This window comes from Oncorhynchus mykiss, chromosome 5 (genome assembly GCF_013265735.2).
Source record: "Oncorhynchus mykiss isolate Arlee chromosome 5, USDA_OmykA_1.1, whole genome shotgun sequence".
Classification (NCBI taxonomy): domain Eukaryota; kingdom Metazoa; phylum Chordata; class Actinopteri; order Salmoniformes; family Salmonidae; genus Oncorhynchus; species Oncorhynchus mykiss.
This window is the reverse complement of record NC_048569.1, coordinates 62,005,515-62,033,471: the sequence shown is the minus strand read 5'-3', so window position 1 is coordinate 62,033,471 and position 27,957 is coordinate 62,005,515. Positions and strand designations below refer to the sequence as shown.

General features: G+C 44.0%; 1 protein-coding gene across 1 annotated transcript; it reads right to left on the bottom strand.

Moving 5' to 3' along the window:
* Positions 1-3,302: 3,302 nt before the first annotated feature.
* Positions 3,303-27,170, bottom strand: cilp2 (cartilage intermediate layer protein 2). Its single transcript, XM_021603740.2, has 10 exons — positions 26,942-27,170; positions 17,101-17,199; positions 15,788-16,057; positions 15,360-15,542; positions 14,348-14,506; positions 13,902-14,219; positions 9,682-9,790; positions 8,875-9,032; positions 4,716-7,132; positions 3,303-4,630 (listed from the first exon to the last, which is right to left on the bottom strand). Exons 1-9 carry the CDS (start codon positions 27,003-27,005, stop codon positions 4,728-4,730), a joined length of 3,765 nt encoding a protein of 1,254 aa, XP_021459415.2. The 5' UTR covers positions 27,006-27,170; the 3' UTR covers positions 3,303-4,630; positions 4,716-4,727.
* Between the last annotated feature and the right edge of the window lie 787 nt (positions 27,171-27,957).

The window sequence follows — 27,957 nt, the reverse complement described above, 5'->3', positions numbered from 1 at the left end:
GAATCATGTCATTTGGCTATTACTTCTTTATTAAAAAAATAAATCACAATTTTTTTCCCACAAATTGTCAAGTTTCTAAATTTGAAATGGGAAAACTTTCTTTCTCCTTGTTATATGAGTTAGGAAACTCCCAGCATTATTTTCAACTCATTAAACAAAGTCATCCAGCTCTTAAAGATCTACTTTGAAATCCTCTGAAAGACAAAGAGACTGTTTGGATATTCCTTACTATTTTTCTCACTTGATGTGTTACGTAACATTGGCAGTTAAGACTTGCTCTGTATCTCAACCTCCCCCCATAGCCTCTCTATGAAACATCTACCATTCAACATGTCTGTGCACTTTGCCTTTAAATGGTCTACTCCTATATGAGACTGCTTCAGCTTCAGATAAGTGATTGACAGCAAGGTCAAAGAACACTTTTTTTTTCTCTCATTTTTTTCTTCTCTCTCCAACAGCTCCCTCTTATTAAAAACTATCACAAGATAATCTCATCCTTTTCTCAGAAATGACTCCTCTGGATATCTTTGGTATTAACATGTCCTCCAGTTGTCCCAATAGCTCTGACGCCATTCAGTGGTGAATAGGAGTTGGGAGTGACCATCACAGATGCAGCTCGGCTGCAACAATCTGCTTAGGTGGACTCTCCATGCTAAGAGGGTTTAACAGGCCCATGATGCCAGAAGTCATTGATAATGACTAGAGGACCATAAACCATCATTTCCACATGTTGCTCTTCATAGGCAATTTACAATAGATTTGTATAATCTATTTGATCTCAAAGTAAATGTGGCACATCTATTTAATTGTCCTATTTTTGGCTTGTGTTTTGCTGACTGAAATGTAAGAAAACCCCGTGATTTTTCAGCTAATTTAATAGTAGGGTCATTTTAATGTTAAATGGACTTGACCTCTTGGGCCTAAATCATATCCAACAGCAGTCTGGAAATGAACTTGTTTGGCTTTTTATAAAAGACTTGGTCATACTCTTCAAAGTGCTCCCAAGAGTATTTGTCATTTATTTCCTAATTAACGACCGCTGATAATAACGTGCCAGACCTGTTTGCCGCCTCTGTAGTCCACAGACACTCATTTGGGTTTGGATTAGTTCAGCTCTAGGAGCTCTCCAACGGTCTGAAGGGACCCACAGCCACCCACTACATAGATAAACAAGTTTGGACCTATTACCAATGGGGAACTTTCCTCCAATTACAGAATCCAATTAAATAGGCCTCCTTGAACATCTTCCCACTGTACTGCCAAAGCACTGGAGAGCCTCTAAAACTCATACTCAGTGAGGGGTAGAAAGATGGTATGCTCAATATTGGTTCTACTGAGGGATTGTTTAAATAAAGATTCATTTTTCCAGAATGTATTTTCCCATTGGGAAACACATGGAATTGGTCTTGTAATAGACTAAGGTGTGTCTGCAACTTAACTCTAGTAATAAGTTGTTTAGTTGCTACTGGAAAACAGTACAGTTGAGATGTATTTTTCCCTCTGGAAAGGTACTGTGTTCTCTGTAGCTGAAAATATGATTGTACAATTAATGCTAAAAGTTTATGAGTCATGCAGCAAGATATGAAAAGTTATCAGAGCAGATTGCCGAAGTATACTTGACACAGACTATGTAAAACGATGACCTAACATTTGAATTATGGTTATTCACTGTAATGCAAAGGAATCCTCTACAAGCTCCCTTATAAATATCTTTATTATAAACTGGGGGGGGGGGGGGGGGGGGGGGGTTCGAGCCCTGATTGCTGATTGGCTGAAAGCCATGGTATATCAGACTGTATACCACAGGTTTGTATTTTTAAATGCTCTAATTACAGTACCTTGGTAACCAGTTTATAATAGCAATAAGGGACCTCAGGGGTTTGTGGTATATTGCCAATATACCACGGCTAAGGGCTGTATTCAGGCACTCTGTGTTGCGTCGTGCATAAGAACAGCCCTGTCCCTGGTATATTGACCATATACCACACCACCTCAGGCCTTATTGCTTAAGTACAGTGCATTCGAAAAGTATTCAGAACCCTTGACTTTTTACACATTTTGTTACATTAAAACTTTATTCTAAAATTGATTAAATTGTTTGTTTCCCCTCATCAATCTACACACAGTACCCCATAATGACAAAGCACATTTTTTTTTTTTGAAATGTTGGTAAATGTATTACAAAAAAAACGGATATCATATTTACATAAGTATTCAGACCCTTCACTCAGTACTTTGTAATCCCTGCCTAAGGTGCTTCAACAGACTTGAGTCATAGGTATGACACGACAAGCTTGGGGAGTTTCTCCCATTCTTCTCTGCAGATCCTCTCAAGCTCTGTCAGGTTGGATGGGGAGCGTAGCTGCATAGCTATTTTCAGTTCTTTCCAGAGATGTTCGATCGGGTTCAAGTCCAGGCTCTGGCTGGGCCACTCAAGGACATTCAGAGACTTGTCCCAAAGCCCCTCCTGTGTTGTCTAGGATGTGTGCTTAGGGTCGTTGTCCTGTTGGAAGGTCCTGAGCGCACTGGAGAAGGTTTTCATCAAGGATCTCTTTGTACTTTGCTCAGTTAATCTTTCCCTCCATCATGACTAGTCTCCAAGTCCCTGCTGCTGAAAAACATCCCCATGCTTCACTGAAGGGATGGTGCCAGGTTTCCTCCAGATGTGATGCTTGGCATTCAGGCCAAAGTGTTCAATCTTGGTTTCATCAGACCAGAGAATCTTGTTTCTCATGGTCTGAGAGACCTTTAGGTGCTTTTTGGCAAACTCCAAGCGGGCTGTCATGTGCCTTTTACTGAGGAGTGGCTTCCATCTGGCCACCCTACCATAAAAGCCTGATTGGTGGAGTGCTGCAGATATGGTTGTCCTTCTGGAAGGTTCTCCCATCTTCACAGAGGAACCATTTAAGATTGATGGAGGCCATATTCTTGGGGACTTTCAATGCTGCATAACATTTTTGGTGCCCATCCCCAGATATGTGCCTCGACACAGTCCTGTCTCAGTGCTCTACGGACAATTCCTTCAACCTCATGGTTTGGTTTTTGCTCTGACGTGCACTGCCAACTGTGGGATTTTAAATAGACAGGTGTGTGCCTTTCCAAATCATGTCCAATCAATACAATTTACCACAGGTGGACTCCAATCAAGTATAGAAACATCTGAAGGATGATCAATGGAAACAGGATGCACCTGAGCTCAATTTCGAGTCTCAACGCAAAGGGTCTGAATACTTATGTAAATAAGGTATGTTTTTTTATTTTTAATACATTTGCAAATCTATGGCGATTTCTAAAAAACAGTTTTGGCTTTGTTATAATTGGGCATTGTGTGTAGATTGATGAGGAAAAAATGTAATTTAATCAATTTTACAATAAGGCTGTAACGTAACAAAATATGGAAAAAGTCAAGAGGTCTTAAAACTTTCCGATTACACTGTATACTGAAGGATTTACCCTATTTACCAGCAGTACGAAGTACAGTATATTGGCTTGTCACATGATGATTTGCAAGGGCTCTCAAGTCAAAATGGAATATAGCTATTGCACTTCATAAGACAAAGACAGACATCCCCCCACACCAAACAACAATACAGTCTCAGAATTAGTCTAGCTAATTCTCTGCTATGTATAAATAGGGGTTTCATGTCTGTTGTTTATTTGTTTTTTACATTCCTGACAGTAACGTACAAGGGATGTTGAAGAACAGACAGAGAGAGGTGTGTTGGATGAGTACTTGGGGACTTTGTGGGAAGTGAGGGCTGAAGGTAATTGTGTCATTCCTCACAATCTCTTCTCCCAGGTCCCATACCGCAGGCTCTGTTTAGTCTACTGGTGAGATCCGTTAAGGGATGCTTGTCTTGGCTAGGGTCCTGATGCATGTTGTAGTTAAGTTACAGTAAAGTTTGTCTGGATCGCAGTTGGCAATGTAACATGCTAAATATAATTTTTTTTAAACCTAGAAACAAGGGTACTAAAAAGCGTTCTCTGTTCCACGGACGCGATAATTCCTTACACCCCAATGCATCTTAAATAGGCCTCTTCTTGGCAGAGAATACTTCCCGGTTTCTAGAAAAGGGGCCCACTGTCTGTTACAAACAGACTGGATCACTAGGACCTGATGTTCCTCAGATTTTGAGGGACTCGTGAGTACAATGGAAAGCTTTGGCCAATTAGGAAGTGTTTAGCATTTAGACTGGCTTTTACAGTTGGTTATAACTCATGCGATCATAGACATCAGAAAAGACGGCCACAATGGTTAATGTGGAACGCTACAAATCCAAAAATAAACTTGATTTCTCAGAAATGGATTTTGTTGTTTCCTTCATAAAAGCCTATTAACGCCAATTAAATTAATGTCCTTTGCTGGACTGATGAAAGCTAAAGAAATGTAGTTCTTCTCAAATAATAAAATTAATATTGATATTTATTGCCAAACCCTTCAAGTAAGTTTCAGAGAAAATACATGTCTTAATTTCTCTCCTCCGTGTGATTTTGCCGGAATGGTTACTGTTTCAATAGAGTACCGTGCTGTTCAGAGAAAGTTCACATCCAACATCACCAAGCTGACCCAACTTGACATTTCATTATTTGGTTGTGAGGACACCATCTTCTTTATTTCCAACCCAAAGACCTAAGAGTAGATTGAAAGGTGTTAGGAAATCTTTACACGCACTAACAATTTTCATTCTGTGGCTCAACGAAAACTTGTAACTCACTTAACGGCAGATCTACTGCCTGTCCTGTGCACGCATCGTGGATCTTCTCCTGGTAGAGGAGCTGGATCTGCGGCTGCTGGAACCAGAGGGGTAGGTCACCACCCGGGAGGACCTTCCCCGGACCTGCAGCCCCTGCGCCTCCCGCATGTCCCGGGCCATCTGAGAAAGAGTCTGGCTGGGGTTCGTCTGGAGGCGTTGGAAGAGACTCTCCCTGGTCACAGTCCTTTCTGGGCAGCTGAAGGTCAGAGCAACTCCAGTGTCTGACTTCATCTCCCTGGAGAACCCGTCAGAGGTACCGTCAAAGCAGCGTCCGATGGCGATCTCTTTTGCCACCCTAGGGTTCTGGTCTGTGACCGTGTAAATGCCATAATTGTGCCCCAAGGGGTCGACAGGGCCCAGCATGTTGAAGGCATGGGACTCGTTGTTCGGTGAGGTAGGGGGGTGCTTGGTCAGGTACTCCTTTAGCAGGCTGTTGACTCCCACTCTCCGACAGTTTCCCTGTGGGAGGACTGATATGAGGGACCTGTCGACTGCGGCTTGGTCGAAGAGCATACCACTGCACTTGAACTCGAGGCAAGCTGCGGAGGTGTTGGCCACATGCATGTCACGGGTGCTGCGGATGTCTCTTATACCGTACAGCTGACCTGCGGTCTCAGGGTGGGTGCCTCCATGGTTCTGTGACCTTATCATGACCTCCTTTTGCCCCTGGATCTTGACCTTGATGTAGCAAGCCCTGAACTCCTGAGGGTTGGGCCACCAGGAGTGGTAGTCACCCGTCCACGATGTTAAGTCGTTCTCTTGGAAGGGCACAACATTGTATTCGTACTTGTCCTTTTCCACTCTGAAGAATCGGAAGTGGTTGGCATCGACTCCAGCATTTTCACAGTCTATTAAACTCTGATAGGGGTATATTGGTCCATTGGTCTCTTCCACATTGTTGGGGTTGGGTTTTGCCAAGTTGATTCTGAAGGCTGTTTTCTTGAGAGCTGGATCATCGTGGTCTGATCGCTGGTAGTCTATCTTGTCTAAGTATGGCTGAGACACTCCAATGATGTTTGGGTTCATCTTTGGGGTTGAGGGAGCTGCCTCCAGCTCTTCACCACCCATAACTCCTGTGACATAAGCTGTGTAAGCATCAGGCACCTGGGCATCACAGAAGGCTGGCAGGCAGGCTCCATTGGGTCCGGTTATCACACTGTCAAAGCGACCCCATGCTCTGGGGTTAGAGGAGAAGCCAGGCTTGGGCTCCAGGTTTATCAGGCTGATGACCACACCTTCCAGCTGCTCAGTGTTCAGGAACTTGTCATTCATGTACGCCCGCACTTTGACGTAGCAGCGGCGGTTCTCAGGCACGTCCAGGTTGAAAAGTCGACGCTCCCTGATTTCCATGTTACCTATGAGGAAAGTGCGCTCCTCTCGCTTGCTCCTCCCATTACCACCAGATGTGGTCTGAGTGTAGTGAAAGTCACTCTCCTCCTCCCAGATACCTGTGTCTGGGTTGAGGGACCACAGTTTCATTTTGGGAATGTGAGCTTGCATTTTGACGTGCTGTGTGTCTAGGAGTACTTGGACCGCTCCAGCCCCCAGGACTTCCTGGTTCGCCTCATCTCTGAAGTCAACAGAAAACATCCCATATGTCCTCAGTGGAAGCATGTCACCCTCATCGTCCACAAAGTTGAGCTCACCAGGAGCGGCAGCAGCTGTGGTGATGTTCCTGGGGTCAATGAAGGTGACACTGGCTTTCACTGTACCTTTGTACACCTCTCCATTATTCCTGTGGAAAGAATTTGGAGGTATGATGATCTGTCCAATAGGGTCCTCCCCTTTAATTTCTCCTAAGTCAATGGTATTTGTCTCTCCAGCATTGATATCAATAGGTTCCTGCTTTCTCATCACCTTCACGTCATGGTAAACAGACCCCCCTCTCCTGTCGAAGATAAACACCTTAGGAGTGTCAATGAACTTCTGTGTGGGATCCACAAAGTTGACTACTAGCCTCTCTGTGTCTGGGGTTATATTGAGTGTGAAGCCTCCTTTGTACCCTGTGGTGCCTACTCTCTCCTTGCCAATGTACATGTGCCCAAAACGCAGTGGTTCATCGTTGTCTGCTGTGACCACCCTGCCACGTACCAGCACCTTGGGCACTACACACTTCTGGCAGCCACACTCAGTTACCGCTTTGATGGGCAGGCTGTAGCTCCCACAGTCTATTACCCGGCTCTCCATCTTCTGGACCCCACAGCAGTAGCCACCTCCATCCCTGCAGCGCAGGTCAAAGTCCAGGGAGCCTGCACACTTGTTGTGGGGGCAGCGGCCGGCGTTGTATAACATAGAGTCCGTCCCAGGCTGAACACAGTCCATGGGCAGTCTGATGAGGTGGTTCTCAGGAGTGGGGTTGCATGCCGGTGCGCCTTTAGCTGTGGAATGCACAACACATAGAGTTAGTAATGAGAATACACTTAAGTTTTATGGCAGTAAACATACAAGCATATGCGTATACAGGAGTACATTTACTCATTCACTTATTTCATACAAAAAACAGATGCAAATGGCCCACTCTGTCATACTTCACATTAACATGTAATTACCTAGAATTTCATTTTCATAGGGAGCATTAGTGTAATTAGTATGCAATAACAATACCTGTAACTATGGTAATATGAACAACATTTAGAGGTTTCCTTTATTCTCAGTGGGAAAAAAAAGACTAGTGTTGTTCAATGCTGGTTAATTGCATTGTGGTTATCAAGGTACACTGAAGGTAACTACATGGTAAAGGATACGCAATGTAAAGTGTTCACTTAAACACACGTTCTCTCTCTGTCCACATGCTGAGCGACAACCACGATTAGCCAAGTTGCACAACAAATCATTCATAATGGGGTAATTAGATGTGAACTTCGGGAGAACATTTGTTCACCAACCATCCAGATGGGAATTGGAAAGAAAAGATTTTTGTTTACCCAAATGTTGGCAAAATGATTAATGTGCATGACATCATGGCTGAGTATACGCTCCAGTGTTCCTGTTAAACTCCCCATCCTCCAAATAAGAAGATTATTGCAGACAGATGGAACAGTCTGATTAGCCCAATGTGTAATTTCCGTCCCTGGTCCCTTTGCGTTCTTTCAAAAACTAATTAAAATTACCACAACTAAAAGAAACGATAGGAAAATGGTACAGATGTAAGATCTTAAATTGAGACAGTTTGCTACAGCAGGGAAATAATCCTGCAGCAATAAGACATTTGAATTATGTGGATTATAATTAATGGACATTTTTGTAGGGGTTAATACATTTTTTAGTAATGGAAAATCAAGTCTGACATTTCAAAGTGGAAATTACAAACTTAAGAAGCTTTCTTAAACCTCAAATACACTACAAGTTGGACATTTCCTGCATTTCAGGAAAGTTCAAATGAAGACCCTACATCTGTAGTCCTGTCTTTTTTAATATGAATGAATTGAATTCAATATTTTATTAATTAACTGGAGTGTAGCCTAATGTTCCCAAGTGAAGGGAACCACACTGGGCTGGTAGTGTGAAGCAGGTTCATCATTCACCACTAAGAGCCTTGATGCTCCAGGTGTTGTTGGTCTAGTCACAGGGGCAAATCTCTCAGGCTGTAGCCCGGGGCTGATTGCTTTAGCACACTCCTCCGCAAACCCCATTTGTCAATCTATATCGTAGCTAACAAGCAACTGGGGAATATGCACAATGTGTATCTATCCCGTAAGGATGTGGAAACGCATTCTTCTCTGACTTGGCAAAAAAAAAAGGAACAGGATTTATTGTCAATCTTGGATTTCACTTCAATACGGGGAGCTCTGGAGAACTGGGATTTGGGTTTTTACTGTGTCCAGGATTTCTCGGTAAAGAAGATTTGTTTAGACAAGGCTGCTTTCGACCAATGTAAACATAATAAAACCTTACTGCTCCACGTGCTGCCAGATTCTGTGGCCCTTGATATTTAATGATCTTATTTTCCTTGGGTGTATTTTTTTTATTTTTAGTTGTAACAGATACAGTAAAATTTGCTGTTTTTTTTTTCTCCCCTTTCTCATTCAGTTTACTTCATCCAGCATCCTTCCCATACTGTTCATTTCTACAAGTACAGTATAGGTACAGTTAGTATAGGATGGATAAGGTCTATACATACCGATAACAGTGAGGAATGCCTGTGAAGACTTGCTGCTGCCTGTTTGGCTGCTGGCTTTACAGTAGTAATGTCCAGTCTGCTCTGGCTTCAGGCCTCTCAACAGCAGATCCTCTTCGTATTTAAACACATTCCTATCTAGTAGGGTCCCATTGTGGTACCTGGAAAGGAGAACATGCCATTAAAAAGTTAAACAGAACATTCTAATAAGTTTTTTTAACAATTAAAATAATGGCATCTAGCCATGATTAAAATAAAACTTGGAGGATTTTTCCAGAATTTAAAAGTAAATGCATTATCTGGCCTCCCGGGTGGCGCAGTGGTTAAGGGCGCTGTACTGCAGCGCCAGCTGTGTCATCAGAGACTCTGGGTTCGCGCCCAGGCTCTGTCGCAACCGGCCGCGACCGGGAGGTCCATGGGGCGACGCACAATTGACCTAGCGTCGTCCGGGTTAGGGAGGGCTTGGTCGGTAGGGATGTCCTTGTCTCATCGCGCACCAGCGACTCCTGTGGCGGGCCGGGCACAGTGCGCGCTAGCCAAGGTTGCCAGGTGCACAGTGTTTCCTCCGGCACATTGGTGCGGCTGGCTTCCGGGTTGGATGCGCGCTGTGTTAAGAAGCAGTGCGGCTAGGTTGGGTTATGTATCGGAGGACGTATGACTTTCAACCTTCGTCTCTCCGGAGCCCGTACGGGAGTTGTAGCGATGAGACAAGATAGTAGCTACTACAACAATTGGATACCACGAAATTGGGGAGAAAAAGGGGTAAAAAAAAATAATAATAAAAAAAAAAAAGTAAATGCATTATCTTACCAGTAGTATTTGTCAGGCATGGGCGACCCTGTTGCCTTGCAGCACAACATCACACGCTGTCCCTCGTAGCGCACTTTGTCCTCCGGGTGCTTTACAACATATGGCTTCTCTGCAAAGCAGTAGGAAACAAATCCTTAAAAACCTGGCTCCGAAACTGTTGTGAATGGTACCACCGAGGCATCATGATTCCATAAAACTTAATCAGGCCTACTACTACTAAACTCTTGTTGGTCTCCGTACTTATGAAAAATGATTGGTGTGATTATGGTTAAAATCCTGCCCCTGTAACTGCACCTGTGTTTAGTTTCCACATACAGCGAGGTCCGGAATGATTGGATCCCTTGATAAAGATGAGCAAAAAATACTTTATAAAATAAATACAAATACTGAACTATATTGTATGCTCAAAAACATAGATTTTTACAAATATTTTGTTTAACAAGTAATACAAAAAAATAATAAAAAATGAAAATCTTCGTTTTCAATAGTGCAGCACTCTCCCATTGCGAGAATAACAAAACCCAGCCTTTTCAATCAAATGTATTTTATAAAGCCCTTTTTACGTCAGCAGTTGTCACAATTTTTAATGAGATTGGATAACATATTGAGAGGGATCTTAGACCATTCCTTCATACAGATTCCTTCCAGATCCTTGATATCCTTCATCTGCACTTATGGACAGCCATCTTCAATTCCCAGAAACCCTAGACACACTCCAATTTGCATACCGCCCCAACAGACCCATAGATGATGCAGTCTCTATTGCACTCCACACTGCCCTTTCCCACCTGGACAAAAGGAACACCTATGTGAGAATGCTATTCATTGACTACAGCTCAGCGTTCAACACCATAGTGCCCTCAAAGCTCATCAATAAGCTAAGGACACTGGGACTAAACACCTCCCTCTGCAACTAGATCCTGGACTTCCTGACGGGCCGCCCCCAGGTGGTAGGTGTAGGTAACAACACATCCGCCACACTGATCCTCAACACAGGGGCCCCTCAGGGGTGCATGCTCAGCCCCCTCCTGTACTCCCTGTTCACTCATGACTGCACGGCCAGGCACGACTCCAACACCATCATTAAATTTGCCGATGACACAACGGTGGTAGGCTTGATCACCGACAACAACGAGACCACCTATAGGGAAGAGGTCAGAGACGTGGCCATGTGGTACCAGGATAACAACCTGTTCCTCAACGTGATCAAGACAAAGGAAATGATTGTGGACTACAGGAAAAAGAGGACCGAGCACGCCCCCATTCTCATCGACGGGGCTGCAGTGGAGCAGATTGAGAGCTTCAAGTTCCTTGGTGTCCACATCACCAACAAACTTACATGATCCAAGAACACCATGACCTTCTTGAAGCGGGAACGACAGAACCTATTTCCCCTCAGGAGACTAAAAAGATTTGGCATGGGTTCTTAGATCCTTAAAAGGTTCAACAGCTGCACCATCGAGAGCATCCTGACTGCTATGGCAACTGCTCGGCCTCGAACCGCAAGACACTAGAGAGGGTAGTGCGAACAGCCCAGTACATCACTGGGGCCAAGCTTCCTGCCATTCAGGACCTCTATACCAGGCGGTGTCAGAGGAAGGCCCTACAAATTGTCAAAGACTACAGCCACCCTAGTCATACACAGTTCTCTCTGCTACCACACGGCAAGCGGTACCGAAGCGCCAAGTCTAGGTCCAAGAGGCTTCTAAACCGTTTCTACCCCCAAGCCATAAGACTCCTGAACATCTAGTCAAATGGCTACCGAGACTATTCACATTGCCCCCTCCCCCCTCCCCTGCCACTCTGTTGTCATCTATGCATAGTCACTTTAATTAAACTCTACCTACATGTACATACTACCTCAAATAACCAATATCTTTCTGGCTTTTGATGTGTACTTTTGGTATCGTCTTGCTAAAAGATTCACTTGCGGACAATTTTCAGCCTCCTGGCAGAGGCAACCAGGTTTTTGGCTCAAATGTCCTGGTACTTGGTAAAGTTCATGATGCCCGTTGACCTAAACAAGGGGATGCTGAAACTTGGCCCCAAGTTAATCTTCCAACAAGGCAATAACCCCAAAAACCTCAAATTCCACAAAGAAATTGTTAATTGACCCTCAAAATAAACATTTTGCAATGGCCATCTCAGTTTCCGGACCTGTGGTTTGAATTGAAGAGGGCAGACGAAGGATATCAAGGATCTGGAAGGATTCTGTATGGAGGAATAGTCTGAGATCCCTCCCAATGTGTTCTCCAACTCATACATTTTTTTAAAAAAGTCTCAGTGTCGTTATCCTCGCAAGGGAAGGGTGCTGGAGTATTGAAAACAGGGGAGCCAATCATTTTGACCCCTATCATTTTGAGATATTTTTTAATGACCTGTTAAACCACATTTTTCTCTTAGCAATTGTATTAAAATAAAATTAATTAATTTCTAAAAAATTAAATGAGCATGCAATATAGCTCAAGGCAATTCCACAGTTGTGAAGTGATGCTGAGACTCAGATTTTTCACTTTAAAATGTTTGTCTTATAGAAAAACAATGATTGCAAAGTTAAACAAACCATACAACTCTATGCACAAGGACTACCTTTAATAGTTTACTTGAACAACACTGCAGAGTTTGGTAACAGAATGATGGTTTGTGCTGTTGGTACAGTCATTCTGTTATCAAACTTTGCATCTGCACAGTTTTTCAAGTAAATATGTTTTTGTAAAAATGTTCAATGGAAATTGTTAGAAGTGGTCTTTTTGCATAGAGTTATATGGTTTGTTTAACTTTGCAATCATTGTTTTTTGTTTGGCATACATTTGCAATATTTATTTTACAGTATTTTTTGCTGATATTTAATCAATTGATCCAATAATTCCAGGCCTCACTGTATATACACTACATGACCAAAAGTATGAGGACACCTGCTGGTCGAACATCTCATTCCAAAATCATGGTCATTAATATGGAGTTGGTTCCCCCTTTTGCTTCTACAACAGTTTCCACTCTTCTGGGAAAGCTTTCCACTAGATGTTGGAACATTGCTGCAGGAACTTGCTTCCATTCAGCCACAAGAGCATTAGTGAGGTCGGGCACTGATGTTGGGCGATGAGGCCTGGCTCGCAGTCGGCGTTCCAATTCATCACAAAGGTGTTCGATGGGGTGGAGGTCAGAGCTCTGTGCAGGCCAGTCAAGTTCTTCCACACCAATTTCTACAAACTATTTCTGTATGGACCTCACTTTGTGCGTGGGGGCATTGTCATGCTGAAACAGGAAGGGGCTTCCTCAAACTGTTGTCACAAAGTTGGAAGCACATAATCATCTAAAATGTCATTGTAGAGTAAAGTTAATATTTCCCTTCACTGGAATTAAGGGGCCTAGCCTGAACCATGAAAAAGAGCCCCAGACCATTATTCCTCCTCCACCAAACGTTACAGTTGGCACTATACATTAGGGCAGGAAGCGTTCTCCTGGCATCCGGCAAACCCAAATTTGTCCGTGGGACTGCCAGATGCGTGATTCATCACTCCAGAGAATGTTTCCACTGCTCCAGAGTCCAATGGCGGCGAGCTTGACACCACTCCAGCCAATGCTTTGCGTTGCACATGGTGATCTTAGGCTTGTGAGCGGCTGCTCGACCATGAAAACCCACTTCATGAAACTCCCGACAAACAATTATTGTGCTGAAGTTGTCTCTAGGACAGACGATTTGTACACACTACAGCACTCTGCGGTCTCGTTCTGGCCTACCACTTCGCGACTGAGCCGTTGTTGCTGCTAGACATTTCCACTGCACAATAACAGCACTTGCAGTTGACCTGGTCAGCTCTAGCAGGGCAGAAATTTGACAAACTGACTTGTTGGAAAGTCACTGAGCTCTTCAGTAAAGCCATTCTACTGCCAATATTTGTCTATGAAGATTGCATGGCTGTGTGCTCAATTTTATACACCTGTCAGCAATGGGTGTGGCTGAAATAGCCAAATCCACTCATTTGAAGGGTTGTCCATATACTCCTGTATATATAGGGCATTTGGTTGTAATGGTCTGAACTACTTCAGACTGTTCTCCAGTGGTCCAGATTGTTGATTTATACATCCTTCCCCTAGTTTGACTCTAGTGGTTGGATGGTTATACAGACAGACTGACTGGCTCAACCCAGTAGTAAGTACATAGAGAACATACTTTATCATTGGGCTTTTGTTTGTTAAGGTTATTAAGCGTGACTCGCCTGCAGACTTTAGAACCACCCGTACCCAGGATGACCCAGTGCTGTTGCTGGAGGTGGAGATGGTAACGGGGGCAAACTTCTCCTTGTGAATGTAGAGCTGGGTGGGGGAGCTGGAGCAGACCCCTGGGAGTCTGAAGAGGCCCTTGGAGTCAGTACGGGCATGGATGATCTTGGGCTGGCTGGCCAGCGCTATCCTGGCCCCCGCTACAGGGACACCGGACATACTGAGGACCTCTCCCTGGAGCACGTGGCCCTCACACACACAGCGACTGCAGTCCTCACTGGGCCGACCTTTGGGACACTCGCGATTACAATTGGCTGCAGAAACACAGACATACACATAAACACCCACACACAATACATTCAGTATACTTTTACACATTAGATTAGAATTGTTATTTTGTTTTCACAGACATATTCTCTCTCTCTTTAGATTTACAACTTACGTGGGGGGCATGGATTTTTCCCACATTTCTGGATTTCCGCCGCTCGTCCCACACACTGCACTGTTACAGAGGTTCTCACACAGGTCCTCCTCCTGATCCTGCGACCCTTGCCACAGGTCACCGAGCATGCTCCCCATGGACTCCAAGGAGTCCACTTGGCTGGTCAAATAGCAGAAAGTAAACATTAATGATCCAGATGATAAACTGTAACTGAACTGTCACTTTAAAGAAAGGAGGAAGGAAAGAGGCATTGTGAAAGTATTATCACAGGACTTTTGCCAGGCTACTGGTCAACTGATGAAAGTGTTACGTGTCAGGTGGTTTCCTCCTCTCTATGGGATAGAGCAGCGACGGTGCTGCTACTGATTCCTCTTAGGGAGCAAAGTGCACCGTGACAGCCTCCTCCTGATCAAAGCCCTTGGAGCCTTAAACACATCAAAAGGTGTGTTTACGACAGTGACAGATAATTGAAAGAAGCCCATGTTCAGGAGAAGTTAGGAGAAATGTGACAGCTAGAGAGAAGAGGCTTTTATGTATGTGAAACTATACTGCTGCCAAAGGCTGTGGGCGTAGTCTTTGTACTTATTAAACAACCGAATAGCTAATGTACCTACTGCCACATCTCAGATCTGTTGGCTACAGTTGAATGATACTGATTGTCTTCGTGTCAGTGATGACTCTGATCAGCTGAACGTCTCTTGGCAGAGGAGGAATTAGGTAAAAGGTCCATGATAATGATCGGCTTGATGTTAAAGACTGGCGCGGTATACTGTACTGTCACGTGTCAATCTAATTCCACGAAGGGCTGAGTGTCTGCGGGTTTTCATTCCTCCCTTGTACATGATTGAAGGTCACTGATTACAGTAGTTAGGTACTCTCCTCACCTGGTTGTCTAGGTCTTAACTGGACACATTGAAAGGAGAAACCAAAAATCAGCAGACACTCTGCCCTCCATGGAATGAGTTTGACACCCCTGCTGTAGGTCTATGTATAGGTTGTGTTGGGAGGGTACCTTCGCATGGTGGGGTGGCACACTCCGTCCTCTCTGTGTGGTGGCCCTGGCATGGGGGCACCAGCAGCAGGGGCAGGGGCTGGATGCTCATACACTTCCTCTTGCGCACCTGGATGCCCACGTCATTACAGGCTGTAGCAGAGCAGGTTCCCCAGGCGGCCCAGTCTGTCCAGTAGGCCTGAACTGGACACACAGAAACAAGACAGAGTGACAAGGGTGAGTGAGTTCTCCACATTGAGATAGAATGGACTCAAGTAAGCTGGCCTGAAGTTTGCAAAAATAACTGTTACTTAACTATGTACAAGCACAGTTCTTTCACAGTTTGGGAAAAGACAAACAGATCATTAGTGTCCATAAGCCATGCATCTGCTACTGTGTTAAGTGGCCCTTGTAACCCACGTGAAGGGAGTATTGTGGTCTACGGGTACCTGGTGGGCACTGGAAGCGGACGTGGTAGTTGGAGCAGATGCGTCCGTAGGGCTGCTCCTTGTTGATGCACCAGAAGCCCTTCTCTAGGCTGGAGTGGGTCACCTCCCCAGTCTCGGCTGCTGCTACCCAGTCAGTGGTGCGGGCCTCCATGGCCACAGGCCGGACACACACCCTCTCCCTGTAGTAGAACCGGATGGCCTCTAACCGCTCGTAGTCTCCATTCCCCCCTGGATGGTCGATGTTGAACCAGGACGTCCATTCAGTCACACCTGCCATACATGCAGAGGGAGACAAAGACAGGGAGATACGGGTCACAACAAGGAGGGAGGTCACAACGTTTAAGAGAAGAGTCTGCTACTGCCATTTTCTGCTGAGTTGAGTCACCCAGGGGAGCCTGCGTTGACCAAACTCTTTCCAAGGGATAGAGGCACGCTGTCTAGCTTTCGTCTGCCACATGTTCAGCTCTGAGGATTACCAAAGATGTGAAGAAACAACCTCACTACATTCCATTAGCAACATACCATGGATATTTCTTTCTCTGAATAATAGATTGCTTCATTGGAAAGAGACCCTTGGGAGGGATCAGGAGACGAAGTGAGGTGATCTATTGAGGGACATTATCAGGATGTGTTCTCTGTGCTGTTGTAGGTAGACAATCTCAACACAGACCTAGTGACCTCTAGTCTCTTTGTTCAATTAAAAACACTTGCAAATGTATCAAAATCCAGTGCATTTTAATCCCTGTGGTGACATTAGGTACTTTGTTTTAATTTCCTGTACTTACTTTGTAATGAATAGTTAAACTGAACTCGTGAATGTAAAATACTCTTATTTCCATGCAATTTTTTTGCTCTGCTATGATCCTGACAAGTTAACACCATTGTCTTGTTTCACCAGACTGCTCAATCAAAGAAACAAGACGGAATCTAAGCATAATGGAATGTGAATGTCTAGTTGGAACTGAACATTAATTACACAATACAGGCAGGTCATTTCCCTTCTGGAAATCAATTCAAACTCAGTTGATAAATTGGGGAAAAACCTCATGGTGTCTCACCCTTGGCCTTTGCTAAAAATTGGACTTGACCCCAAACTCTGATAGGTTGTATGTTAATGTTACTAGTATGTTATAAAACTGTACATATTATCAGTCAATGTTCTGCTGTTACCATGGGTGTGTAAAGTCTAGGAGTTTCAATACATCAAAGGGGGAAAACCCTGCTGTCTGGTGCAGAAGACAGTGTTGTGTGAGTTTTCTTCCCTCCCGGGTTCTATTGGTAAACCAGGTGGCATTAGGATTGAGCTCACTCACCTGTGGTCTGCTGTGGCTCGGTCAGTGTGTTGTAGGCCAGCTTCCTGCTCCTTTCTGTCTGGCTCCACTTCTTAAACAGAGAGCTGTTCCAGATGGGTCCTGGATGGGGAAAACCACACCATGAATACACCATTACATCATGACCACCAACCTTACCTGCACCACGATCATACTGTAACAGTAACCTCAGGAGCTCTGTTCAATGGATCCACCATGTTTTACAACAGGGAGAACCAGATTTATGGGGGCGGAAGCATGACGGTTTTCTGGTTTGCGGAGCTACATGTCTGAATAGTGGGTGATCGGCGTGTTCTCATCAGGTCATCTGAGTGTCTGTGAATGTGAGAGGAATGTCTACAGTGGGGCCAAAAAGTATTTTGCTGACATTTCCCTAGCTTGCAGGGGCGGCAAAATAGAGTCCGGCTTGTCTTTGTTTTCTGGAAACCCAGACACCCCAGGGGCAGTGTACCAAGATCGGTAACCCACCCCAAGACTACCCTGTGGCCTTCAACCACGGCCCGCGAAGTGAGACGTACAGTGGGGCAAAAAAAGTATTTAGTCAGCCACCAATTGTGCAAGTTCTCCCACTTAAAAAGATGAGAGAGGCCTGTAATTTTCATCATAGGTACACTTCAACTATGACAGACTAAATTAGGGAAACAAATCCAGAAAATCACATTGTAGGATTTTTTATGAATTTATTTGCAAAAATGATGGTGGAAAATAAGTATTTGGTCACCTACAAACAAGCAAGATTTCTGGCTCTCACAGACCTGTAACTTCTTCTTTAAGAGGCTCCTCTGTCCTCCTCTGTCCTTTCTCATTTTGTCTGTCATAGTTGAAGTGTACCTGTGATGAAAATTACAGGCCTCTCTTATCTTTTTAAGTGGGAGAACTTGCACAATTGGTGGCTGACTAAATACTTTTTTGCCCCACTGTACGTCTCACTTCGCGGGCCGTGGTTGAAGGCCGCAGGGTAGTCTTGGGTTGGGTTACCGATCTCGGTACACTGCCCCTGGGGTGTCTGGGTTTCCAGAAAACAAAGACAAGCCGGACTCTATTTTGCCGCCCCTCCAAGCTAGGGAAATGTCAGCAATCAGCCTGGAAAAGCTCCATCCAGATTTACATTTGCATTTCCGTGAGAGTTATTTAAGATGCTCTTCAAAGAGGTAGAGTTTCAGACGTTTTCGAAAGATTGGCAGGGACTCCGCTGTTCTCACTTTAGGGGGAAGCTTGTTCCACTACTGGGATGCCAGGATGCCTGGACAGAGAAGAGCTTTGACTGGGCTCAGTAGGAGCTGCCCTCACGTAGGGTTGGGATGGTCAAGAGAACAGAGGTGGTGGAACGGAGTGCTCGGATTAGGATCTAGGGTTTGAGCAAATTTGAAGCTTTATTAGTCGTATGTACGAGATACACATGTTATACACGATCCAACATAATGCTTACTTGCAGGTTCCTTCTCGACAACGCAACAACAATAATAAATAATAAAAGATAAGAATATGAACATAAAGTAAATGTCTCAGTGGAATAGAATAATGATTTTAGCACAAGTATAATAAAGGAAGGCACATTTTATAGTCCAATATTTACATGTTTGTTTTGGGGAAATGGGGACTGGGGGCAAGTGTTTAAATTGTGCATTATTTAGAAATCATAATAAGAGTCTGGTAGCAGCAGTTGTGATTTAAGTGTGTGTGTGTCTGTGTGTGTGTTTGTGTGTGTCTGTTAGGCTTGGGCGGTATCCAGATTGTCAGACGGGATATTCTTTAATACCGGCACTGAACACAAGGGGTGCTCATTTCAAACCCTCCTGAGCCTTTGTATTTCGAAGATTACCAATGCTAACAAGTACATGTATAATCCAATAGAGAATGCTAACTAAATACTAATGAGCGCATTACGAACATTTTATACAGTCTCTGACTTAAAGTATTTCCGGGACAGACATCCCAGTTCATAAAGTTATACAAGTAACAAAAAAATGCTACTCATCGTTTGCTCCACGCACAAAACAAGTATAAGCCAGCAAGGCTCTTGATCCAGGAGGGGATTCTCTGCTGTTGCCAAGCGAAGCTTGATTTTGGAAGACGCTAACCACTTAGCTAGGTAGCTAACTAGCTACAAAATTAGCTAACCAAATACACAACTGCAGGGCTTTTAGCACATTTTAGACTGTTAACTTAATAGTTATAAGATATCTAGCTGGCAAACATTTAGCTGTGAATTCTATACTGTAACTAGATCACCGGGAACATGCTGCACAACAGTGAGTAACTCACAAGGCTCCATGCAGTCTCTTGTCGTTGTGCTTCTAAACAAACACCATGTGACTGGGGACAACCAGTAAACTTCATAATGAAAAATTATGTGACAGGTGAAATGAAGAACGCAATCTTCTTTATCTCCTAACAAATTGCATGAATTAACTGCAGATATTTACTTAAAGTATATACAATTATTCAAATTTATAAAAAATCTTAGATGTTAAAGAAATACTGTGGTTTCGGTATTGGAAAAACCATCCTGTGGCTATTTCCAAATACCCTGGTATACGTATATATGGTATATTATACAATGCATTCAGACCCCTTGACTTTTTCCACATTTTGTTACGTTACAGCATTATTCTAAAATTGATACAACATATTCTCTTCTCATCAATCTGCACAAAATACCCCATAATGACAAAGCAAAAACAGGTTTTTAGAAACCTTATTTACATAAGTGTTCAGACCCTTTGCTATGAGACTCAAAATTGAGCTCAGGTGCATCCTGTTTCCATTGATCATCCTTCAGATGTTTCTACAAGTTGACTGGAGTCCACCTGTGGTAAATTCAATTGATTGGACATGATTTGGAAAGGCACACCGCTGTCTATATAAGTTCCCACAGTGGACAGTGCATGCCAGGTGAACAAGAACTCAATGGTCACTCTGACAAAGCTCCAGAGTTCCTCTGTGAAGATGGGAGAACCTTCCAGAAGGACAACCATCTCTGCAGCGCTCCACCAATAAGGCATTTATATTATAGTGGCCACGCAAAAGCCACTCCTCAGTAAAAGGCACATGACAGCCCGCTTGGAGTTTGTCAAAAGGCACCTAAAGGACTCACAGACCTTGAGAAACAAGATTATCTGGTCTGATGTATCCAAGATTGAACTCCTTGGCCTGAATGCCAAGTGTCACATCTGGGGGAAATCTGGCACCATCTCTACGGTGAAGCATGGTGGTGGCAGCATCATACTGTGGGGATGTTTTTCAGCGGCAGGGACTGGGAGACTAGTCAGGATTGTGGGAAAGATGAACAGAACGAAGTACAGAGAGATCCTTGATGAAAACCTTCTCCAGAGCGCTCAGGACCTCCAACTGGGGCGAAGGTTCACCTTCCAACAGGACAACGACCCTAAACACACAGCCAAGACAACGCAGGAGTGGCTTTGGGACAAGTTTCTGAATGTCCTTCAGAGTGGCCCAGCCAGAGCCCAGACTTGAACCTGATCGAACATCTCTGGAGAGACCTGAAAATAGCTGTGCAGCGATGCTCCCCATCCAACCTGACAGAGCTTGAGAGGATCTGCAGAGAAGAATAAGAGAAACTCCCCACATACAGGTGTGCCATGCTTGTAGCATCATACCGCAAGAAGACTCGAGGCTGAAATCGCTGCCAAAGGTGCTTCAACAAAGTCCTGAGTAAAGGATCTGAATACTTATGTAAATGTGATATTTTTAAGAAATTTGCTAAAATTTCTGAACCTGTTTTTGCTTTGTTTTATGGGGTATTGTGTGTAGATTGATGAGGGGGGAAAATAATTGGATCAGTTTTAGAATAAGGCTGTAACGTAACACTTTCCGAATGCACGGACCTGCAGAACCAGGAGCCAATGAACTGGGTCCAGTTGACCACAGCAGATCCATCTGTCCCTTTTGTCATCTGTACATCTGCCTTCTCTATATCTGCATCTGATCTTGTCATTATGCTGGTTGAATTTTACAGACAGCAGTCATTCCCTTTGATATTACACACACAAACACACTTCTAGTCACTCCCCACATATGCGGCAGCATTAGGCATCAAAGGGCTAACAGCGGAGTCCTTTCTTTCGGTTCCCAACCAAGTGCCCGAAGCCATTGCGGCCTGAGAAAGCCATTCACACCATGGACTGTCTCACGGCCTGCCTGCCTGACTGGCTGTCTGTGAGAGCGCTTACCGCTTTAGGAGGGACACTGCAGAGTTTTTGGACACATTCACTAAGTCACCCAATGCAGGGGCCAGCGTCAGTCTCTCTGGTTGTTATTGCTGACTGTGGCTCTTTTTGTTACGCCAACACAATTCTCTTCCAATTTCATGGCTTTAGAGCATTTTGTCACAGTATGCTGGTCACCCCAGGGAATGGCTTGTCTTCTAATTTGTATTACGTACACTAAGTTACAGGTCAGTCTTCGCAGTCTGGTTAAACCAGACTGACTGCTGTGCTCACAGGCCTACATACTGCAGGTGTATCTGTAACATGAAAGCAATGGGCTGCAGTCAATGCAAGGTGGGCTTTTCATATCTAGCTTGATACTGTCGATCATAAACAGGGGTTTTCATATTTGATATCAGTTTTCCGTCATTGATATGGAATGACTGGATAAATAGAAACAAATGCCTCTCCACACAACCTCTGCAGCGCAGATGTGAATGCCTATGCAGCAAACGACCTCTAACAGTTTCTCTTACTCTCTCTGTAGCTTTCCTAATCATTACTAGATGAACTGTGGAGGAAAACAACTCCGACATTAATGAGTGGATACATGTTGGGTTTGGACACACGTCCAAGTGACCTTGTCGCATTAAATTAACGTTGATTTGATTCGAGTTTAAAGATGTGTGGGTTGCAGTCACTGCTGTGGCTTGATGGAGCAGTTTGTTACAGGGAGTGTATGTAAGTACCAATGCCATCATTAGTTAATTGTGTGGGGTTGTGCCTATTCTACTTCCGGCTTTTGGAAATTAGAAACAGATATTGTTTGGGTTTTTTGTTGGAAGGGGCAGGGTTTTAATGGAACAATCTACTGGACAGAGAACTGCACTATTACAGGCTGTGGCTACTCCAACAGGGACACATTGCTTACACTTACCACTTCAAGATGTTTCATAATGCAACCTCAACCGTTAAAAGATTACAAGAGTAGTTTTATGAGGTGCATTAGGGCATTTTATATAGGAATTCATATTTGATCAAAGGGCCACATTATGTTCTGTATTCAGCTATGGCAGGTGTCTAAGTGCACTGGCCTCGGCTCCAGTGGTTGACTTTGACTAGTTAACGTTCCTTTGAGTGCCTTGTTAACACTTTATATGTGAATTTAAAAAGCCAGTGATTTTATCTGCGCTGTTTCATGATAATGATACGTGAGTGGCTTTACTTCATCTAAAATGTGTTAAAACACACGTGTGAGGAAACACAATTAAACTCCTCTGTTTGAGGTCTATACTCCTGGTTAACCTTCCCTAATAGAGGCCTCTCTCCTACCCCGCCATGACCCTCGTAAAACACCAACCCAGTAACAAGATACTGGAAAAGGTCAAAGTATAGTCCCATGTAATGGAAACAATACATTAACAACGGCGCCAAGTATGTTTCTGTACCTATTAACAGACCCTCTTTCTCCCCCTTAATATAGACACACAGGCTAGCTTAACTTAATAAAGCTGAATACCAGGCAATGTTCTATTAGTCATGGAGGGAGACTCTCAACTGGGTGTTGGAATTTCTTTTCCAGCCCCAGCATTGTCTCTGTAATGCTAGCAACCCACTGCACCCGAACTGCCTTGGCTTGGCCATTCTGGTGCCAATGTCTGGTATGCCTGGCGTTGTTGTACCTACTGGCCTCTGCTCCTTATTCTGGTAGCACTTCTATTTGAGGTGTGTTCAGCATTCTCCCATTCATGTCATAAAGCTGCTTTTAATGTGGTGCTGTGCTTTAGATAAAGGGTACGCGAGGACAAAACCATCTATTAATACTGCAGGGCCTTCTAAAGGGCATTCTCCTGTTGCCTTCTCAGCAGCTCGGTCTGGTGTTTTCCTCGACAGAGCAGCATGCACACTTGGCCATTGCCTCATGCTAATAACATTTTGCAAGAAAATAAAAGTATATGTTTGTGAAGTTTGATACCCAGAGAAAGACTTCAGTCAGATTAGACAGGCAGCCCAGGCAGATGTGTGTTGGCAGAGACACAGACTTTTTAGCAGGTCTGGAGGTTGTTTAAAATATTCCAGAGCCTTTACAAGAAGAACATGTAAAAACACTTCTGTGTTATGAAATGGCTTGGATGGAGTGGCGGATGAGCGTTGGGCTGAACGCTGAGCGTCTCTCCACACAGTGTTGATGCAGCTTTGCCATGCCTCAGCCCCACAGTTAAGTGTAATAACAGGCGTGTGCAGTGAAGCATTAGAGCCCTGGAAACATCTGTTACAGAGCCTGGCCTTATTTGGATTTAGGTAATAAGGAGGTATTTGTCCAAAATCAGAAGCATTTTATTTAGAAAAGGGTTTGTGGCAAACCATTGGGCTGAAAAGTTCATTCTGCCGTCCAGTATGGATTAATGGACATAAATGATTGCCCAGAACAGAAAGTAAGGGTTTTTGATGTGTGTCTGTCTGTGAGTGAGTGTTTATGCCATGGCCTTGCAAACATGTGGAAGCTGTTTTGTTTCTTTGGCCCATACTCTGGCTGAGATGTACTGTAGTGGAAGAATCAGACGGTCTGTTCTCTTTCGCTCCCTCCCTCTCTCACTCCACTCCCTCCCTCTCTCACTCCACTCCCTCCCTCTACTCCCTCACTCCACTCCACTCCACTCCACTCCCCTCCCTCCCTCCCTTCTCTCCCTCACTTCACTCCACTCCCTCCCTCCCTTCCTCCCTTCTCTCCCTCACTCCACTCCACTCTACTCCCTCCACTCCCTCCACTCCCTCCCTCTTGGCTGCAGGGCTGGTTGGGGAGCTACTGATTGATTATTGGTCAGCAGCATCTGTGGTCCATTATCCTCCACAGTTTTCCCCCAGACATTAACTAATGATGCAAATCAACCACAACATTTGGGGGGATTTAAAAAAGGATAACAGAGGCTTTGTGTTCTTCACGTCAACTTATTCTACCGTACTAAATGTACTAATCCAAGCTATAAAAACAACTAATGGCCTCAGTGGTATTTTCCCAGTAATACAGTATGTCTGCAAGTGCTTTTCTATGCTTTCTATTCTACAATGGCTATACAGGAGCTTGAGAAATAACTGCTTCTTGAGCCTTAACCTATTCCTATGTCTCAGAAAGTAATGCTAGTGTAATGCTAGGAGGGAAACCGGAGTCATTTCATTTGAAGGGCCTTAATGTGACGATTGATGGGAATACAAGGGACTTACTTTGATCTCTTTCTTCTCCCTCCCTTTCTCATTAAAGTCAGTGGGCTAGACTCCCTGGTGACTGGTTTAGCTGGCCCACTGCTCTCCAGACAGTCTGTGGAAGCATCTGGAGAATTAGCTAGTCTCTCTGAATGAGGCCGATTAGCACAGGACAACATTGATTTTGGAGTTCTGAGATGACATCTTCATGGTCCCAGTTGGCCCACCTCTATTTCGAGACTGGCACGGCCACAGAACATTACAGTTCATTAACAGGCAGCCTTCTTGGCATTTGGCTATATAAAACACTCCACTAAGACCTAGGACTAGGTTTAGCCTGACTGACTGAGTAATGTCAGTCACAGTGTTCCGTCTCGGCACCTCAGTAGCGCCCAGCATCCAGGAGCAGAGCAGCTGTCTCCCCGAATAGAGAAACAGGTCATAAATCTCTGAATGCTGAGCGTGATGAAGAGAATGATGGAGGGAAGGTGAGAGAGAGGCATCAGGAGGGGAAATAAAAGTAAACGTTTTCTTGGGGAGTGCAGATTGAGTCCTGCGAAGAGTCTGCAGCTACTGATTAATGTATTGAGGTGAGATGGGGACAAAATACCACATCTGCCACAATGTGTTGGCGAGTGAATTCGTCACTGTCCATTCTATCAAACACCTAGTTAGTGTGATACTTTTTCTGTACAAACAAGACTGTACACGCACTGAATTCTAAAATAATCCCAGGGCTATCCATCCATTATAACAGCTTCAAGGCTAGCTTCAATCCGATCGACAGAGACTGCATTCACGGTAAACGCTGCATATGTAGGCTCAATCGGCAATGACCTTTCAATGTCAATTGTCCTCGGTCCGGATTGAATCTAGGCCTTACTGTATACTGTAACTAGTCTACAGCCACAAGGACGTTGTACAATCAATGTCAGAGAAACATGTGTTGCCACTAGAGCAGAGCAAGCCCCAAACATCCATCTGCTTCTCATTAACATGACAGCGTGTTAATGAAATGAGCGTTCTGATGACTTAACACCACATGATTAACACCTCCAGAGGTGGGATAACCCTGCAGGGACAGACAGCATCCCTATGGTGCTACAGTAGGATCAAACCACTAACACCTAAAAGACCACACACAGCACACTGAATGTTGATCTGCTGTTCTTCTGCCGATCGTTCGGCACGCTGTGTTTTTTTGTCGACCACCCCGCTGGTGGATGTCTGACTGCTGACATTTTCACAATTCTACATTTAAAATCAGTTTGCAGAATGACGTCCGTCACTCTGATCAGAGGTGCTGAGTACTCTCAGCCGGCAAAACCTATTGTGGTGCATTTCCATATAGAATTTACCCCAGTGTTTTACCCAAAAAGGCTCAGACTTCTGTTTCCATCCACACGGGCCGGCACTCGTGTTTCACTGGGTCATGGCTCCTGTTGACCTGCTCTCAATTGGGGCCAAAGCCAGGCCACTGGTACTTTTCAGCTTGCATCTACATAACAATAGCTCACTGTTTCAAGTTTCAATTTTTTTTTTATTGTCACATACAATGAAATGCCTTTCTTGCTGGCTTTCACAATGCAGTAGTACTAGAATTGTTTTTTTTATCAAAAAGACAAGTAGAACAAAAACACATGAGAAATAAAATAAGAACACAAGAATGTAAGTAAGCTATATACAGGGCCAGAGTCAGTGCCCATACCATATTTACTGTGAACTTTAACACCTTCTCACAAAGCTACTGTTTTGATGATGCAGAGGTTGTTGATTCTGCTCTTCACAAGTCCTCACTGTCAACCCTAGTTATGGAAACAAAATGTCCCTAGTTTCACATAAGGGCGTATTCACTAATGTAACACCGGTGTTACAGTCGAAAATCAGCATTGGTATGTCCAAGCCTTTAAAGGACCACTGTTGGTCCAACACTGACATCCACTGGGACAGGCTATTTTCTCACCTTCTAAAGTTCAGGGGGACAGACTGTGCACGTATTGAATTACCATAAACACCATTCTAACAACATTTTTAAACGTTTAAATCGAAGCGTGAGCTGTCGCTATTTTCCTCATTTACTGTAGAAACCAAGAGTGCTCTCCTAGAGACGGTGGATCATTGACAGTGTGTCAGAATGATGAAGCTGTTCAGGGTGCAGGGTTGAATTGGCTCTTATGGACTTCTCTCATTTGAGTAATGATATTGCTTACCACAGTGACAGTTAAATGGCATCTCAAACAAAGGCATTGATACAAACACAGGGTCATATATTATGAAAAATGTGTGGAAAATATTCAGCTTTTTGTGGGATAGATTAACCAACATCTTAAAACACAGTTCACACTTTAAAAAATTATATATATTTGAAAACTCGGATGTATGTAGGCTAATTTATAGCAATCAATCATTAATTCAAATAAACATGCCATTGTGAGGACATTAACTTGACGTACCTTGAGCCACAGCCACTGCCACCAGGAAAGACAGGAGTAGTGTCATCTCTGTAAAGTCCCACATGGTGTCCCTCTCACAATCACAAACTTGGATGACTTCTTTTTCTCTGTATTATAGTGTCAAGTCAAGAGGAAAATGTATTTATTTTCAAAATGGGACGGCTACAGAATCTTTGAGTGTTCTCAGGTGTGGATGATGCTGGTTGGAAGCCTGCTCCTGTCCCTATACCCAGTCATATGAGGATTGTGAGTTAGACAGAGCACAGGACTTTTAAAAGAAGAGACACCCAGAGAGCAGTCCAATCCATCCCCCCTTTGCTCACCATTGGCCAGTGCTCTCTCACATCTGTCCCCCATACCACTCCCCAAAAAAGTCAGAAGGAGAGAGAGGGGGTGGGGGGGAATTACCTCACATACAAGTTTTTTTCTCACTTTCCATAGATTAAGATTGAACCTGTTCTGACTGCTTTAAAGTCTTCATTTCCCCTGCTTTGTAATGTGTTTTTGGGCTGGTACCGAAGGTTGTATCCTCTCAGAACAGGTGTGTATATACCTCCAGAATACAGAGAAAACACACTCAGATATTATGATAAAGTGTAATATTATGTGTTTGGGTCCAGAACTGACAGCTATTGTACAGTAAGTAAATGCTCAACTTCAGTGTAGTGTGATTGATGATACCGTAACTAACAAGAGACAGGCCTAACAACTGCCTAACAATAGCAATCAAATTGACCAGAACCAAAAATATACACTGTGGCTTGGTTTTTGTCGTGCTATTTATCAAAACAACTGAAAAGGTTAGTGCTCTCCGGGATCCTTGGGACATTGTTACCCTAAACCCTTACCTAACCCTATCCATTTTAAACGTCAACTTCAATGAGATAATGTCAGAGTTGGGACATCCCAAGGATCCCGGATAGTTAACTACACTGAACAAAAATATTATCGCAACATGTAAAATGTTTTGTGCCATGTTTCATGAGCTGGATTAAAAGCTCCCAGAAATGTTGCAT

Excerpts from the sequence above, each read along its gene's own strand:
- cilp2 (XM_021603740.2), bottom strand. The coding sequence starts at position 27,005 with ATGTGGGACTTTACAGAGATGACACTACTCCTGTCTTTCCTGGTGGCA. Across the intron at positions 15,543-15,787 it reads CCGCTTCCAGTGCCCACCAG|TTCAGGCCTACTGGACAGAC; the intron begins GTACCCGTAGAC and ends CTGTGTGTCCAG. Across the intron at positions 14,220-14,347 it reads GAAAAATCCATGCCCCCCAC|CCAATTGTAATCGCGAGTGT; the intron begins GTAAGTTGTAAA and ends GTGTTTCTGCAG.